This window comes from Periplaneta americana, chromosome 5, assembly GCF_040183065.1.
Source record: "Periplaneta americana isolate PAMFEO1 chromosome 5, P.americana_PAMFEO1_priV1, whole genome shotgun sequence".
Taxonomy (NCBI): Eukaryota; Metazoa; Arthropoda; class Insecta; order Blattodea; family Blattidae; genus Periplaneta; species Periplaneta americana.
In genome coordinates, this window is record NC_091121.1 from 71,945,397 (window position 1) to 71,963,430 (window position 18,034).

Consider the following 18,034-nt stretch of genomic DNA (forward strand, 5'->3'; position numbering starts at 1 on the left):
ATATTTTTCTGCTTATTAAATCACATTGATTAAAAATTGGTTTGTTTCCAACCTATATATCATAAATTACTCTAAAACTACGGTTGTACCATTTTCGTTGACATCTGTTGGTATGAAATCTCCTGATTCGCTCTTGTGCTTAAAAATTCATACAGCCGATTGTTCTTCTAATACTTGGAACTGTCCTATTCTAAATGAATCTCCTCAAGTTAAGTATGTCGGAATAATACTCGACCAACATTTACGTTGGGATAAACACGTTCTTTTTCTGTGCAAGAGATCAATGTCATCCTACGAAATTACTTGACTGTCCATACTTTGCGACAGATTTACTTAGCATTAGTACAAGCTGTAGGCCTATTACAAAACGGCATTATAGGATGGGGTAGTGCTTATAGTACCTCCCTCATGCCAATAACTCTGTTGCAGAAATGAATAATAAAAATATGCCTTAATAAACCTCTTGATTATCCTTCAGAACTGCTGTATTCTGAATTTAAGGTATTTTACTTCCATCAAATTTATAACAATGTATTACTGAATTTCGTACATAAAACCGAAATATATTTAATTTATATTCATATAAATGTAAAACCAAAAGATTAGACAACATATGCTTGACAGTACCTAAATGCACCACAACTGTAGGATATAATCACAGTAGCAACTTCGGTCCAAGGCTTTATAACAAGATAATAGCTAAATTCCCAAACATACAATTTGCTAATGCTCCTTATTTGAAACAAATCAATTAAAAAATTGCTGATTAGAGAGAAAATTTGAAGTTCAATTGTTGTGATATCTGTATTTTTCTGTTTCGTTTTTTTTTTTTTTACTCTTTACTTCATTATTCAATAAAATGTCTTAACATTATGTGGAATGCCCCCTGAGCACGAGTATGTAGCTAACTTACTCTTTCTGAGGGTACAAGAGTGTTTTATATATATAAAAAAAAAAGAAATATGTAGGCCTATCTTCGTTCTGGCAATAAAGTATTATTATTATTACTATTATTATTATTATTATTATTATTACTATTACTATTATTATTATTACTATTACTATTATTATTATTACTATTACTATTATTACTATTACTATTACTATTATTATTATTATTATTATTATTATTATTATTATTATTATTATTATTATTATTATTATTATTATTATATAAAGCATGCGTATAAGCAATGAATATCTTACATCTAACATGCCAGTTTGAGAGATGAATTCACTCATAAAACTTGCGGCTGTACCTCAGATACGTCTAACTCGATTTTTTTTTTACACACAGTATTTAAGGATACCAGGCAAAAAATAAGTAAATAAATAAATGTGTGGATGGAAATCAAGCTTCCACGTATAACTCTCTGCATAATACACGTCACTGTTCGTTAACAGAAAACCACAATTTAAGTCACACAGAGTTAGTGTGCACTCAATGTTGGTTGCTTGACGGTTGTCAGTCCACTTTGAGGTCTGTGGATATAGAGGGAAAAATTGGATCGGTGTCTGGTAGAGTTCCCGGGTAGCTCAGTCGGTAGAGCGTTGGTACGTTTAACCAAAAGGTCCCGGGTTCGATGCCCGGCCCCGGAGCAATTTTTCCCTCGAAATTATTCAAATGTGTGGATATTTTGTACTTCTCGTTGGACCTGCTAGAGTTAAGGCCTGGAAAGTGTTTGGTCTTTTTGCAACTAATTTGGAACTGCGGTTTAATTCTAATATGCTTTTTTAAACAATAATGAAAGATCGTTTAATTGCGCATTTGTTCAACTGTGTTCAGTTTATGTTTCCAAGCAATATTCAGAAATCATTAAACTGATGTTGAATGAAATGATGGGGAGGTAGAGAGTGTTGATGGATTAATAGAGAGGAACGGGAGTAGCCCGATGTAAACCATTTGAAATTTCTGCTTTGTCCGCCATAAATTCCATCACGATCTGGCCAGGAATCGAACCCGGGGCGCCTGGATGGAAACACAAGCGTTGTAGAGCACTTCCGATAATTTTGAGGAATTAAAAGAGAATATTTGGAAAGAGAAAGCATAACATTGTAATATAAACTTAAATGTCGCCATGTGAACGACAGATTTTCGCGATGTGTCAAAAGTGTGTAAACTCAAATGATCAGCATTTACAATAGCATCTATTGGTAAATGTTAACTTTGTTTAAATAATAATTTAGGGGGTATCGCTTGACCCACCAGTCGCGGGGATACTATTGATTGCAGGGTTCAAAGGAAATAACTCCATTGTATAATTAACATAGTCGACATCAAAGCAATATTTTGATAGAAACATAATACTGTTGTTGGTTAATATCAAAGGGATAAATGACAAGGTAATTTCTAAACACATTTAGATCCCAGTTGGAATGATCATAACAGAATCAATTTTTGAGTTTAAGAATTCAATTTATACTAAACATTATGAAATGATTTCTGAAAAACATAGGCAATTGGATGTATAGGCCATTCGTTATCTCGTGGAACCTACTTGCGCGTGAGAGGAAGAAAGAGTGGACTTGGATACTTCCCTCCCTCGCTACGTTTCCACTTGCACATAGCGAGTTCACTTGTCCCCACCGTAAGGTTCTTACTAATGTCCAAATTTAATAAGAGAATCCCTGCGTGGGGAGTATTGTCCGTGCGGGGCAAAAGGAGAGGGTAAGCTAGTAACTGAGAGTCTTTGAAGGAGCAAGTGGATGGGGATGGAGTCATTGGCCGGCTGGGACAAACTACACTCAGTCAATGACGACTGATACAAACAAGGCTCAGTAATTGGCCGGTCGGTTCCTTGTCGAGAGTTGATTATAAGAGTGGAGGAAAAACTCGCATCCCTTGCTCGAATATCCCCTGAAATGAGAAAAATATAAGCTATGACGCACGCATCCATTTGGTTTGACGAGATAACGAATGACCTACTACTGTTCTGGATCATGAAGAACATAGCTATCCATGAATACAGAACCAGTAATAGCGTAGAAACATTGAAATACTTAAACATACGATTGATACAACCAGAAACTTCAGGACGTTGCTATGAGTCTTCATTACATCTCAATTGAAAGCAAAAGCAATTTTTCGAAAATTAAATTTGGAATGAAACGAGTCTGGAGTTTTATGTTCCAAAAATTGTCTGATTTTTAAGTGTCTCTGTTCTCATTATACTTCTGTTATAGACCTATTTTATAACAGTTATTTTTCGGAATGAATATTTCTATCGCCACACAGATACCTTTACCAATCAGTCTAATGCCGCAGACGGAAAGGTCTTGGAAATGTTCTTGTTGCTATGTACAGATACAAATATTTATACGCTGTGCATGTCAGACGTTATTAACTTTGAGAGGGTGTTAGTTTTATTCTAAGCGGCCTCGTACCCACTGTCGTCTGGCATACACAATCTTACAACACATCAAATCGATTGTTCAGAGTTACGTTCTTTAAAGCAGTAGGCTCTTAAATGTCATAATGTTACTTTTTGAGTGTAGTTGTAAAGATGCATTAATTTAGGCAACAGGGAAGAAGAAATATGGAAAACAATTGTTTAAATAACTCAAATCCTTGATATGACCTTAGGTATGTAGATGACGCCATTGTACTGTAAAGTAATTTATAATTAAAATGAAGCAAATTTCATATTATGCATTTTTTTTAACCTTTAGCAACATCTTGACAAATACAAATACTTAGCCGAAATACTATGACGTCTGTTTTCCTCGCCGAAGAACCGAATTTAAGTCATATTTGTCCAAGAGGAATTAGTGTTTGTATTGGTATATCATTATGTTTATAATACTACCAACAGCTATTATGTAAATGATCTTTATTTGAGCTAATGTATATAATAGATGTTTGGCAATATTATAGACATATCGTTTTTATGTGTAATGATTTTAAAATTTCAACATTAGACTTTGTCATCTAAAAATACCTTAAGGATAGACTAAATGTTTGTCAAATGAACTCTGTATTTTGATAAGTTCGACGGGCCAATTGAAAAGGGAAACAACTCAAAATTTGAAATTCTGAGATAACTGTTTCATGTTAAGTGAAAAATCGAATTAACTTCAATCTAATTCAAACGTAGTATATATGAAACATCATTAATAGAATCTGAAGTAATTTCAATTATCATTGGATTTCATAGCGATATGCAACTTTAAGCATTACGAGAGGGGTTCGGCCGGCGCCGTGGATCGTGTCCCGGCATAGCTCAGTTGGAAAGAGCGCTCAGCGCGCAGAGCTGAGAGGTCCTGGGTTCGATTCCCGGTGACGGTACGATTTTTTTCTCGTATTAAATAGTAATAATACATATTGGCTACTTCATAGTAGCAGTGTAATATTCAATGAGGTGGGCGAGATCTCATACAAAATTAATATGTGATGTTTTAAAATTCAGTTTCCTCAAAAATTTAAATTTTGAGTTGTTTCCTTGTTGAAATGACCCGTCGAGTTATTAAACTGAAATGAACACACAGGCATAAAATAAAAGAGAAAACATTTGCTAAACACTGATTAGGAGGCATTAAAGAAAATTATTCACACACTTGTAAATATTAACTTTACAAGATGTAACAGATGACGAACAATTAAAAAATACGCTTTCTGGGATGAACAAAGAATTTCCATATTTCTTCTTGACTCTGTAACAGAACCTTGTTAAATTGGTATAGAATGCGATTTATCTTAAAATAATGACTGATGTCTTATGCACAAAACTCCTGATTAAAGAAACGCACCTCTTGATTTACATTCAACACACAATTAGCTCACAGCTTGTTAAATTACAGACCTAATGGCAAGCTTCAGGGGTGAAGCTTGTTCACGAGGAAACGCCCAAAACTGTTTTAATGAAGCTTGGCCCGCCCAAGTGCAAAGTTTCCGAAAAAAATGCAATTACATGGTTTTGATGGCTTTCTCATAATAGTTGTACGCTAATCCACTTTATTAACACAACTACCACAAGCCAAGCTTCCCTCACAGGGTGTTCACAAACAACATTTGTTTTACGTCGATTTTCCTGTATTTTAATTACATATAGCCTAATTATAGTATCTACTTAATAAAGTCAGAACAGTAAAGATAGAACGTGATTATTTAATTTATCTCAGAGTTCATTACCAACAACCATATTCTCTAGCACAGATCTTCAGAACTGTAGCTCCTCAGAGCGACTGCCTTTGTACCCCTTCTATCCCACACACTTTTTCTACCAGTATGGTCACAGCGTTCTAGTTGCGCTCGGCTATATCAACATTCATTCTAGCGGCGGCATGTAGGCCTATACAATACGCGTACTGCATTTTGAAGAGAATTAGAACATGGCAAAATCTATTGTTTACTGTGTCCCATCCAATTTATTTCTACTCGTCATTTCAATATTAAATGACATTTCAACAAAGCCCATATTAAGAATTATGGAATAGACACACTTTCGGGTAAGTTCATTATTACGAACTGTATACTGATTATTTATTTATATGCTGTTAAATTAAGGACATCACTCGTTGTATTCATTTTGTATTGAAATGAATGTTGGCATTTAAATTAAGTTTCAAGGTTCATTACTTAAATGCTACAAATTTATGTTTCCGTAGGTGATGATAGGAGGAAAGTTTTGGAAAATCTATATCAGGCTAGGTGAAAAGAAATCTCAAATAAACTACCTTCCCGGTCGGGGCAAGTTAACTGGTTGAGGTTTTTTCCGGGGTTTTCCCTCAACCCAATATGAGCAAATGCTGGGTAACTTTCGGTGTTGGACCCAGGACTCATTTCACCGGCATTATCACCTTCATCTCATTCAGACGCTAAATAACCTAAGCTGTTGATAAAGCGTCGTAAAATAACCTACTAAAAAAAAAAGAAACTACCGACAGAAAATCTAGTATAATCGTAAATCTTGAAACGATATAACCCACTATAAATACAATGATTTTATTACAATCCTTTTTGAAAATTGCAGTGCCGCCACTGATAGACCTTCCACACACAAAGAATGTCAACAACTCTACGCAGAAGTCGATCATCCCCAATAGAAGTGGAATGAGGTTGACGTCGTATTTCCCCTACTTACGGGTTCTGCAGGCCTGCTCTAGCAGGTCTACGAACTTCAATATCGTGAATTTAATAAAAAATGTATTTAATTGTTTGAAAATATTTTGTTTCTCTTTCACAAAGACAACAGGGTAGATATTATGTTTTGTCATTGTTACACTATTTCTCCGTAACTTTATACCCTAATATCCCCTAAAGACTATACAGATAGTAACGGGAAATTTGCATGTCTTGTCACGTTCTGAAATAATCAGCTCCATGGAATTACATTGAAACATTTCCACTGATGAAGTAACTGCAAGATTTCTTACAGTCTGCATTTTTCTGAACTTTCAGATGTGGTACACGGGATACCTAAAGAATATATTTTAAGTATCTGCCTCCGAAGTTCTATATACTGTATTTATGTATTGATAATAATGTAATAAATTCCAGAAGATTTATATTCGCAAAATAATGCACCATTACATCTTTATAAAGCAAACAAAGATATATTTATAAGGGACAAGAGACACATAACATTGAGGCGCTCAAAATATTAACGGCAGATTCCAACCGACCTCGAATTTTGAGATACATGTGCAACTGTGTACTCCTGCCATTCACGTTTCATACAGTGAAGTATTATCATATTAATTGGGACATGCCAAAGCTCTCATATTCCACATTGAAAATTAGTCTTTAATGGGAATTAAAGATTTTTCAATGAATAAATGGTATGTCCCAACTGTGTGGGATTTTGTTTGCGTTCACTGTAAGTTTCTTTAGTTGGTTATTTAACGACGCTGCATCAACTATTAGGCTATTTAGCGTCTATGAGATTGGTGATAGCGAGATGGTATCTGACGCGATGAGGCCGAGGATTCGCCATAGATTACCTAGCATTCACCTTACGACTGGGTAAAACCTTGGAAAAAACCCAACCAGGTAATCAGTCCAAACGGGGACCGAACCCGCCCTCGAACACAACTTCAGACCGGCAGGCAAGCGCCTTAACCGACTGAGCCACGCCGGTGGCCCACTGTAAGTTCATGGTGTTGTAGTCAATATGATGGCGTTCACTAATTCTTTTACTGGAAATTCATATTGTTCCTCTTTGGATTTACTTCGTAAAAATGAAAGTTTTTTTATTCAATCATATGTAGATTTTTCGTACCAGGATATACACGTAAATAAAGTAAAGTCATCATTAACGCATTTTTTTACTTTCCATATATTCTGTTTAACTAAACAGCAGAAAAACAGACGAACTACTAACAACAAAGACTCAAGAATTTGCAGGTTAACTTTAAACACCATATTTAACAAATCCTGGAGCAGCGATGCAGAACTGCGCTCCAATTGTAGCATACGTCACGAGTCGGACTACGTCATTCATCCCTTTCCCCCCCAAGGCCACGCGTCATCCACATGACAAGGTATAGAAGATTATTCACTGTCTAGAGGCGGAATTCGAAGCAATATCGGTCGGAAAGCACTAGTTTAAAGAGCAATGGGGAAAATGAATACTTCTGTATTCAAAATATTCACAAAACACTTTCGTCATTTTTTCCGTGAGCACGAGTTTGTTTTTATCCGCCACATTGTTGTAGACGAGTCACGGAGAAGACATTCAACGCCGGTGGACTGTGGAAGGGGAACCAATACTTTCCCCATGCTTCCACCCCTATCTCTTTGTGAGTTCTGCATCCCTGTCCTGGAGAAATGAAGTCTTAATGTTAAAAATTCAAAGAGCTTTAAAAACAAACACAAAAGTCATTATTTTCAATATGAATTTCGGTTGGGATCTGCCGTTACTATTCTGAGCACCTCAATTACGTAAATGTTTTTCGAATATGTATTTGTGTATATTGTATCGGATGTTTAAAAAAATAAGTTCAATTTACAATACATTGAGTAGACAAACTATTTTTTTTGTTCATTTTCATTTCATAATATAGGAGGATCTGAATTTCCAGAGATATTATTCTTCAGATATAGGCCTATCTGCAATGGAAATATTCTGAAGAAACTTCATTTCACATATCAAATGAAAACTGCTTCTTTATCTCCTTAAAACAAGTTAAGTAGTAAAAGTTACCAATAAATGTTCATGAAAGGTTAACTGACACTTTTAGTGTAATTTATAAATTAAAGTAACACTATGAGTAACAGGAAAGTGAAACGCATGATGAAGATTTTGTAATAAATAAAAAATTTAAATAGGCCTATGTGTCAAATTGTTTGAATATTATACAGAGTGAAAGTGAAATAACCTTGCATATTGAAAAGGACGATAGGGTACAGTGAAATGAATAGAAAACCTATATTACGTTTTGTGATTAAATGCACGGTTAATTAAAAAATTAACTTTGAAGTTTCAGCCGTCCAACATCGCCGCGAACACACGCTTCTCGTGATACAGATGTAAGAGGTCAACGAACTCGGTGTGTCTCGTTAGATGAGCTGTTCTCTGGAGCTGTGTTGCAACCAACTCGCAGCGTGCAGAGGATTGAATTTAGTGGTTCTTAAATTAAATTTACATGAAAACCGTCAACAATACTGAAATACGTCAGAGGGATAAATTATTATTTATTAATTTTCCTATCGATATGGACAAAAATCACGATCCTACTCGTAATAGTTACCGAATAAGAAGTTGTTAAACATTTGAGAAAAAAAATTCTGAAAAAAATTCTATCAACTTCTCACTAATATTATACTCGTATTATAGTTTTTTGTTACATACAACTTAAGCTATTCGCTCTGAAAATCTGCGAGGCTATTTATACAATTTAATAAATATTCGTGTTTTTTTATTTTAGTAGATTATTTTATGACGCTTTAATATTAGTGTTGTAATTGATACTAAAATATTTGATATGATCAATTAGAAATTTTAGAAGTAATAATATCACGAGAAAGATTTATCTGTGAATATTTGACAAACGACTTAATTATTTAAATTTATAAATATAAATATTACGTTGGTAATAATACAAACTCAGAAGTCTGGTAATATAATTAAAATAATACGTACAATTTGTAATCGACAATTGTAATAATTGTGATTAACTTTATCCAAACGTTTAACAGCAGATATAGGTTTCAGGCATTTCAAGTGATATAGAGTGCATACATTTTATCTTTCCATGATCGCGAAAGTGGAAACGGCAATGCACAGTGCAGTTGCCCACATGTGGTTCGCACTGAACACTCGGTTATGAAGAACTTATGAGTCAAGGACACATGGCATAAACTTTAGAACGGCAGCTTTTACAGAGACTATGTTGAAAGTGTAGAAGGATAAAATGTATGCACTATGTAATCACTCAAACTTTTAGTGAAATAGTTTTGTTGCTATTCAAATATAATGGACCAATTATTACGCTAGTAACTGCTGGATCATGAAGGACATATTTCTATAGATTGACCGAGTAAATAGTTTTGAAATTGTGAAAAGTTTAAATTTTAACTTACCCTTCAAAACACACGAACTCTATGTCACACCACGAAAATATCGAATGTTAAAAAACGACGAAGAATTAAATCAGAGCTTTCATATTTATTTACTTGAAGATAACGACGATTTTCTGTTAAAATATAGGCCATTAAACGATATCAATTTTGACTATAAAATAATACCGGAAAAAAATGTCATTCCATGAATAAATTGAATACAGTATTCTGCGTAAGAACTAATTTTTAATTGTTGTGACTTATTTTTAATTATTTTAGTAAGAAAATGAGTTTCTATAGTGAGGTGCAACAATTCAAGCGTTTCTTGGAATAGGAACTTAACGTATGTTACGTCGTATTTCCGTTTCCAGCATACACTGAATCCTTATTAACACATCTCCCTCCTGACAAAATATATTTCCCTCCAAAAAACATAGCACCCTCTAGAAACATTTGAATGTCGTTCTGCGCAATGTTGTTATAACAGATCTAAAATGTTGATGCTCTGTATCTCAAATTCAAGACTTTGTTGTAGTCAAGTTCTTGCTTCGGAGAACGCCTCAATTTGAAAAGACAATATTTTAAATTATAATTATGGACATAAGAAAATGACTGCAGGAATATAAATAATAAAAAAGGAGTATAAGATATAATTACAAACACGAAACTATTCTACACAAAGAAAACACTGTACAATGGAATGCCACAGTGCATGTTAGAAGTCTTTTATGAGCGGGAGAGTAACAAAAAAGCATTCATTACAATGTACTGTCCTGTAAGATTCCACCAAAACAATTAACTAAACAAAAAAGCTTGAAAATAACGAACGTTTTTGTGAACACCCTATCCTAACAATTTACTGTCATGCAATTTAGAATGTATTTTAATATCAAAGAAGGCAACATTACGAGTAGGAGAAGAAGAAGAAGAATATTAGAGGACGTGGACTTGAATAGTCTCTCGATGCCACCTGTTATCATTTGTACCTGTCTATAGAAAAGCTTCGTTCCCGATCGATTGTGGCCGGACTCAAAATCACTTATAATGATCTTCTGTCCTTATAAGGTCTTCCAATCTGCCCCAGAGCCAGCAGTCAATGGATAAAAGAAATTAATGACGGATGAATTATACACGTTGTCCTCTGCAACATTCGTTCCTTCCCTGACACACACACACATTCACTGCCTACACAAAACTCGAAGCTACAAAAATAAAATTAATAGAAATCTTTTTAAAAGTGAGATTGAAATGCCTTCTTCTTTCAAAGTGTTCTCACCATATCCGAGTTAAGATGTTCTTTATAAAAATCAGTGGTGTCCAAAATATATAGAGAAAGGTACTGCAAAAAACTAAGACATTTTTATGTATAAAAATGAATTACGTCTGGTATCTATGGGAGCGGTTCCGGACAATTCGTCACAGAAAATTGGTCACAGGGACAATTCATCATATTAAGTTCGTCACAAGTACAATTCGTTACAGATAGACAATTCATTATAATTCGACACAGAGATACAAAAATTAAATCATGATTGTCAGGACAACTCTTTATTATGTAAATTTGAATTGGTTTCAAAATCGTATATCTCAAGTGCTTTCAATAATGTCCTGCCAGGTCGTGATCTGTAGCTCTTAGGTTCCGGACGATGGTGCCTTTTGCCTTATATTGCGCGTATTTTTCAACTATATGTAAGACTTAGGTTAAAGTTGCCTAATCCCGTGATACTTTTTTAAACTGAATGTCAAAGCTTTACCGTTCGATCATAGCGACAGACATCTTTCTCGAAAGAGTGCATCTTTCAGCTACTTCTGAGACATCGGTGAACTTTCAAGCAAAATACCCAATCCCGTGATAGTCAGTGAAAAAAACGTATGACGGAATTAGGGGTATCACGGCATTAGGCAACTTTACCCTAATACACGCGCCACGCATGTCGCACACAACACCTTACCGATTTCTTCCGAGTCTCATGAACATACATTATCCTATATATTAATTTGTCATGACCTCTTTCCGATTTTGTAAAACGAATTTGATTCGCCATAGTTCAAAATTAGTTTCAGGCTCTTGGCTTGATGTGCTGGTAACCATGCAGATTTATTATCCGTTGCTATACATTGTTTGAAAAACATTTTTTTTAGTTGCAAAGGTATATGTACACAATGACTGTAACATTGCAACATACAGATGTAGCCTATGTATATTTTTTGAGGCCAATATTACCGAATTGTCACTGTGCCCAATATTAATATGTGACCAGTTGTACACTGTTACGAATTTTAATTATGTGACGAATTCTCTGTGACAATTTTTTTGTGACGAGTTATCCCCAATCCCTACGGGAGATGTTTCAGATCTCCAATCTCTGTTTATTGAGAGCCACCATAATCGTAATCTAGATTCAGATAATCTCCGATTATCTAAAGATTGTTCACGCCATCTCATATATTTTGAGGATTCAGTTTTGTCAGAAGAAAAACGCTTTTTCTGAGAAATAATAATGTGTTTTGCTTGTAAACCAACGATATACAGTATTCCCAATTTAATTTGTGAAAAAGCGTTAAACAACAATCAAAAGTCGCTGAATTATGTTATCAGTGGAGAAAATTATATTCCTGTCGCTAAGGGCAAATTAAAAAATCGGTAGTTATATTTAAACAATAAGTGTATAAAAGTTTGATTAAATTCGTAGCTGAAAAACTATTAAAAGTATTCAGATCTAGCGACAAAGTCACTAAATTGGCAACGCTGACCATATAAGATTTGATGCTGGCCACTAAATATTTTGGACATCACTGATTTTTATATAAAGATTATAAAAAATGTTTTGCTTACATTACTCTCTATAGTCTATACATCACATGGGCAGATTTACTGTAGGCTGTAGCTGGGGTTGTTACAACTTTGACGAAGCAGTGAAGTTATAAAACGTCATGGATTTATTTTTACATAGTTTACGGTATCAAGTACAAATAAAAGAAAATAACTGGTGGTAGTCAAACCAAGTTTCTTCATGATTAAGTACCTTTTGCTACTCTATACGTTACAATCGGAAAGGAATCTGGACAGGTGTCTCATTTCGCCGTTGTTTTGTTGGGTTACATTGTTATTTTATTGCTAACTGTCCACACTCATGACAGGGCGCGTTCGTGTTGTCATGGCAGTGTCATTTGGCTGAAGGGAACAAGCACAAGACGACGTTCGCTGCAACGCCTTTGTCACTATGGTAAAGTAATGCAACGCAATGAAAAACAACCGACAGTCTTTCACTTCTTAATCCTGCATTAGAATGAAATGAATGTACAGTCTCTCCAGCTATGTTCTTGTGCTACTAAAAGTTTAAAGTATATCCAATTCTTTAAAGTAGGGTTGAAGAACGAAATTGGGGAGAGGATGGTATTTTTTGGTGAAAAATGAGTAAATTTTCAAAAAAATAAATCTTTAAAATACACTCTGATATGTGTGAAATGCATAGCATAACATTTTGTGGGTATTTGTGCCCTTATCGGATGTTGAGTCGCCATTTTTAAACTTCCTGCGTTATGGATTTTTAAATCACTCGCACACTTTTATTGTTGTTTCCGGTAAATCAAATTTTCAAAATTTTTTTTTTCTTTAAAAGACCCTTTGATATGTGTGGAATGCATTGCATAACATTTTGCGGGTATTTGTGCCCTTATCGAATGTTGAGACGTCATTTTTAAACTTCCTGCGCTATGGATTTTTAAATTACACGCTCGCTTTTATCGGTTTCCAGTAACTTCATTTTTTTAGCTACTTTGCCAGACAAAAATGGATATAATTTCTGAACTAGTAAAGATACATGCATTAAATTTAGAACACACATTCTTTAGACTATTAGGAAACTTTTCTCTGTAACAGAATTTTGTTAATTGATTTCATTTCAAAAAAATACGTCTGTTTGTTTGCAAGAAAGGAAATCAGAAAATTGTTATTAAATTTTAATTGTTTACTTTACAAACGTAGGGACTAATATCAAAATTCTGTTACAGACAGTTTGTAGAGCATGCTTTTGCAAATACATTGCAAGAAACTGTTTGAATCTATCTTTAAAAACGGTTTAGATATATCGGTTTTAGTACAATCCTGCATTGGGTATATTTTGTTAAAATTTGGGTCCACAAATAATTTTTTTTTATATTTTTATTTGGTTGAGTTGCCATAGCTATGAGCTCTCTACATACAAAAAATTAATATTTTACACCAAATAGGAAAAAAGTTAAAAAAAAAATACCATCCTCTCCCCTTAATCCTGCATTAGAATGAAATGAATGTACAGTCTCTCCAGCTATGTTCTTGTGCTACTAAAAGTTTAAAGTATATGCAATTCTTTAAAGTAGGATTGAAGAGCACATTTGTAATTTTTTCTTTGTTACGAAAGTACAGTAGAGTATTGTGATATCACATAAGTTCGATTTCGAGATTTTTGTGAAAATAAACGTCTTCAGCACCCTGATACCGAAACAGTGATTTTTGGCATGACATTTTCTTTATATAAACAGTCTTACACTAAAAAAAATGACCTACTGCCATTCGGAAGAGTCCCATTCGGAAGACTTCGGTTGATTCCGTGAAAGCTTAGATTTACACATGAAGGAATTTCTTATGCACGACTCCGCTCTGTTTTTCCTTTGTTTTGTTCGTTTCTTGCTTTTTCTGTCTGTTTACAGGTCAAGTGTTATGAATAATTTATAAGAAGATATATTCAAAGAGTAAATTAGGTGCAAAATAATTATCCTTTCTCTAGTCGTATGAACCAGAATAATTTGTTAATGGTAAAGCCAACCTACATTCACTACCAGTTCAAAATGGAGTCCGATCAATTTATAGCATTTGAAACACATAGGCGAGTCATAGAGAAAAATACTTTTTTTTCAAATGCCAAGTAAAACCAGCAATAAATTGCATGAATTAGGCTATTACCTAATGACAGTTGAGGCATTGAGCTTTACCTTTATTCATAAAAAAATATTCTTCATCCCTTGTTTCTTGGAAATTAAAACGAAACCTACAATTTATTCACCGTATTCCACCACGTTACATTCCCCTGATTAGAACGCTATGATACAAGTTCTGATAATTTTCAGAACAACATAAATCGATGGTATTTGTTACGTTGCATTACTTTTCATCTAGTGCGCACCACGTAGGCGTTGTCTAGAAGTATTTTCGTCAGCAACCCTAAGCCTTTACTCTAAAATCTCAAGTTTTTTCATCAGTAGAAGTAAGTGACTTCAAAATTTCCCCTGACTTTTCAAGACGACACTAGATAGGAAGATAGAACTTTCGAAAACACTTATTTTTTATATAGTCTGCATACACAAACATTTAAATAACTTTTTACAACGACCAACAATATTTTTAAAATACACCAACATATTTGACATCGACATATAATTTAAATTTTCTCTACAGTTTTGAGTTTTGTTAAGATGTTATATTTGCTACGAGAGATTCTATCGTAATTGATGAGTATTCTTGTCAGTGAAGTTTTATAGGCTACAACTCCAATGGAGGAAATTTGTCATTTAAGTTATGAGCCTCTGTACCTATTGTTCCAAAATATCTACAAAAAACTTGGCTATAAAGATCCTAACATTATCACATATTCAATTACACAAAAACAATCTCAGTCAAATTAAGCAACTATGACAAATATAATATTCTCATCGATACAACACTGATACCTCAAAGTTTTCATATAGAACGAACATGTGACTACACTTCGTTTCCGAAAGTATCATTGGCACGATAACACAAACACTCGTGGCTATATCCACGTGTTAACATGACACTAATTACAAACACGAAACATATACACGTGTTAAAATGCCGCTGATTACGAAAACATGTAGAGATATCATAATTCTCAAACACGTGATAATATGTAGCTATAATTAAGACCGCTGGAAATAAGTACGTGGCATTTAACTTGTAAATATGTCGCTTATCACAAAAAATACAGTGTAATATTCACGTGTTAAAATAAAATATTTCTGATCACAAACATATAATATCAGGTGTTAGGATGATGTAGTTCACAAGCACGTAGAAATTTCACGTTGCGCGATACTGTTTATAAAATATTTGACATGTAAGTTGCTGATGATCACAAGCACATAGTATTATCTTGTTGTAAGACGCCACTAGTCACTACCTTATGTAGATATTCATGTGTTACGATGCTACTGAGCAGAGATATGTGAAAATTTCCACGCGTTAATATGCCGCTATTCAAATACACATGGGATCATTCACATGTTAAAATGCCGCCGTTCACAAACGCACGAAGAGGTGCACTATTCTTGCTGAAGCCGCACATGAGATTACTACTTGCACGTGTATTCCTCCGTCCGTTCACTACACGTGTCACACTTCACGTAACAACACCAGTGGAACTTGCAGTGACATTGCCAGGTTCTGGTGAACTGGTGCGTGTTATAGCCTCTTCCGCAGCACATCAGATCGCAGCCGTCGGTACCTGTAAACCACAAAATGACGTGCTGTTTGTATATTTTAAAAGGATATTTTAATTAGTTACAGGCATTCAAAAATGAATTTGAATATAAGCAACATAGCTGCCATTAGCCAGCACTTGTCAAACGAAAGTTGTAAATCATATTAAACTATCTAACTTTTGTTGACCATGTCAATACTAATTCCAGATCAATGCCATTGTCACGTTTACTTTGCTATAATATTAATACTGATTTAGAAGCTAACACTGACGAATTTAATTTCAAAATAATTAGTCTTAGCTAACAAAACATTAATAGGCTATATGGTGTGTGGTTCACGATTCCCCAGCTTTGTTATATTATCTGTGAAATCCCCACTTAAGTTTTTACAACTTATTTACAGCTCAGTCAGTCATCCATACAGTGCGAAATTATATGTTGTGGTTTATCATTGTTTGAGAAAACTGTTTTCTGTATTTAATTTTCAGATACAATTTATTTTTAAAACTTGATTAATTTAGAATTAAGTTTGTACGGTTTTCCTGTAATTCTGTATAGCAAAATATATTATGTACTGTATAAATTATGTATTTAAGCACCAATTACTTCATCTGTCTGTCACAACAAGAAGCGAGTGGTAATTATGTCAGAACAATAATTACAAAACTTAGCAAAATAAGCTAAAAAAATTGCTTCATACGGGTAAAATTTCAGAAAAAAAATATATTACTAAAGAATTAAGCAAAATTAATAAGATAAAAAAATTGCTCAATAAGTGGAAAATTTTAAGCAAAATGTATAAATTATATTAGTACAGTTAACAAAATAAATAAACTAAAGAATTACTTAATAAGGGGAAAATTTTCAGTAAAATGTATAATTATATCAGTAGAATAATTATAAAACTTAGCATAATCAATAAGCTAAGCTATTTTCTTTGGAACAATGTTCTAGGTTTGCGTCTGAAGTTTTCTAAATAGCTACGTTTATACTTCTACAAATTGCAGCATGTACACAAAATGCAAGAAGATGATCAACGGAAGAGGCGAGCTTGCTGCAACTGAATCATGCGGTGTTTTAGCATTCTGACAAATCCTTTCTTCAACATGTTTCATTTAGTGACAAATGCCTATTCTTTCTGGATGGGTACGGTTAAACACAAAATACGCGAAAGAAATCCAAGATGGTCCAAATAAAATCCAAGATGGATGAGTGAATCCAATTGCACGCATTGTATTCTTCACCTGACATAATTAGAATTCAGACGTTTGAGATGGGCAGGGAAAGTGGCCAGAAATGCATATAGAGTATTAGCTGGGAGGCCGGAGGGAAAAAGACCTTTGGGGAGGCCGAGACGTAGATGGGATGATAATATTAAAATGAATTTGAGAGAGTTGGGATAAGATGGTAGAGACTGGATTAATCTTGCACAGAATAGGGACCGATGGCCGGCTTATGTGAGGACGGCAATGAACTTGCGGGTTCCTTAAAAGCCATTTGTAAGTAAGTATTATTACCTCTGGAGGTACGATTACATTGTCGGCCCATGGTACCCATTGACCCTGTAGCTGGATCTCTCTCACAGTAATTAGGAGACTCTTGAAGGAACACGAGATCAGAGCGCCGAGGAGCTTTCTTCTTCTCTTGCTGTTGTTGTCCCCGGGGCGGAGGCCTCCTGAGGACCAGCTGGAGATTCTTGCTTCGTCTGCCCGGACCTCCAGAACGTGAACCGATTTCCACCGCCACAACTGCACGGGCACGCGTGTATTTCCGCATTAAACTGTCCCCAATCTGCCTAAACGCCGGCAGGGTCTTCCAGCATGTCTTCATCGTGCAACTGCCAGACACGCCGTGGCACTTGCATTCCACATGAAGATTCACTTTGACGGCCTGAAACATTGCAAAAAAATTTGCACATGATTAGAATTGGACTGACAGATAAGTCTTACAAAATTCTATGATGAAGGATCGGTGGAGCGGAGAAAAATTCTCTCCGGTACCGGGATTCGAACCTGGGTTTTCAGCTCTACGTGCTGACGCTCTGAGAGGATTCAA

General features: G+C 34.7%; 1 protein-coding gene across 2 annotated transcripts in view; it reads right to left on the minus strand.

The window, feature by feature from the left end:
* Positions 1-820: 820 nt before the first annotated feature.
* The window catches only part of Wnt2 (Wnt oncogene analog 2), a 662,858-nt gene continuing 645,644 nt past the window's right edge, over positions 821-18,034 (minus strand). For both annotated transcript variants that reach the window (XM_069826005.1, XM_069826004.1), the window contains 2 exons: positions 17,497-17,869; positions 821-16,002 (listed from right to left, as the gene is read on the minus strand). In XM_069826005.1, coding sequence (XP_069682106.1) covers positions 15,851-16,002; positions 17,497-17,869 — 525 coding nt within the window. In that variant the 3' untranslated portion in view covers positions 821-15,850. The remainder of the gene's footprint in view (positions 16,003-17,496; positions 17,870-18,034) is intronic.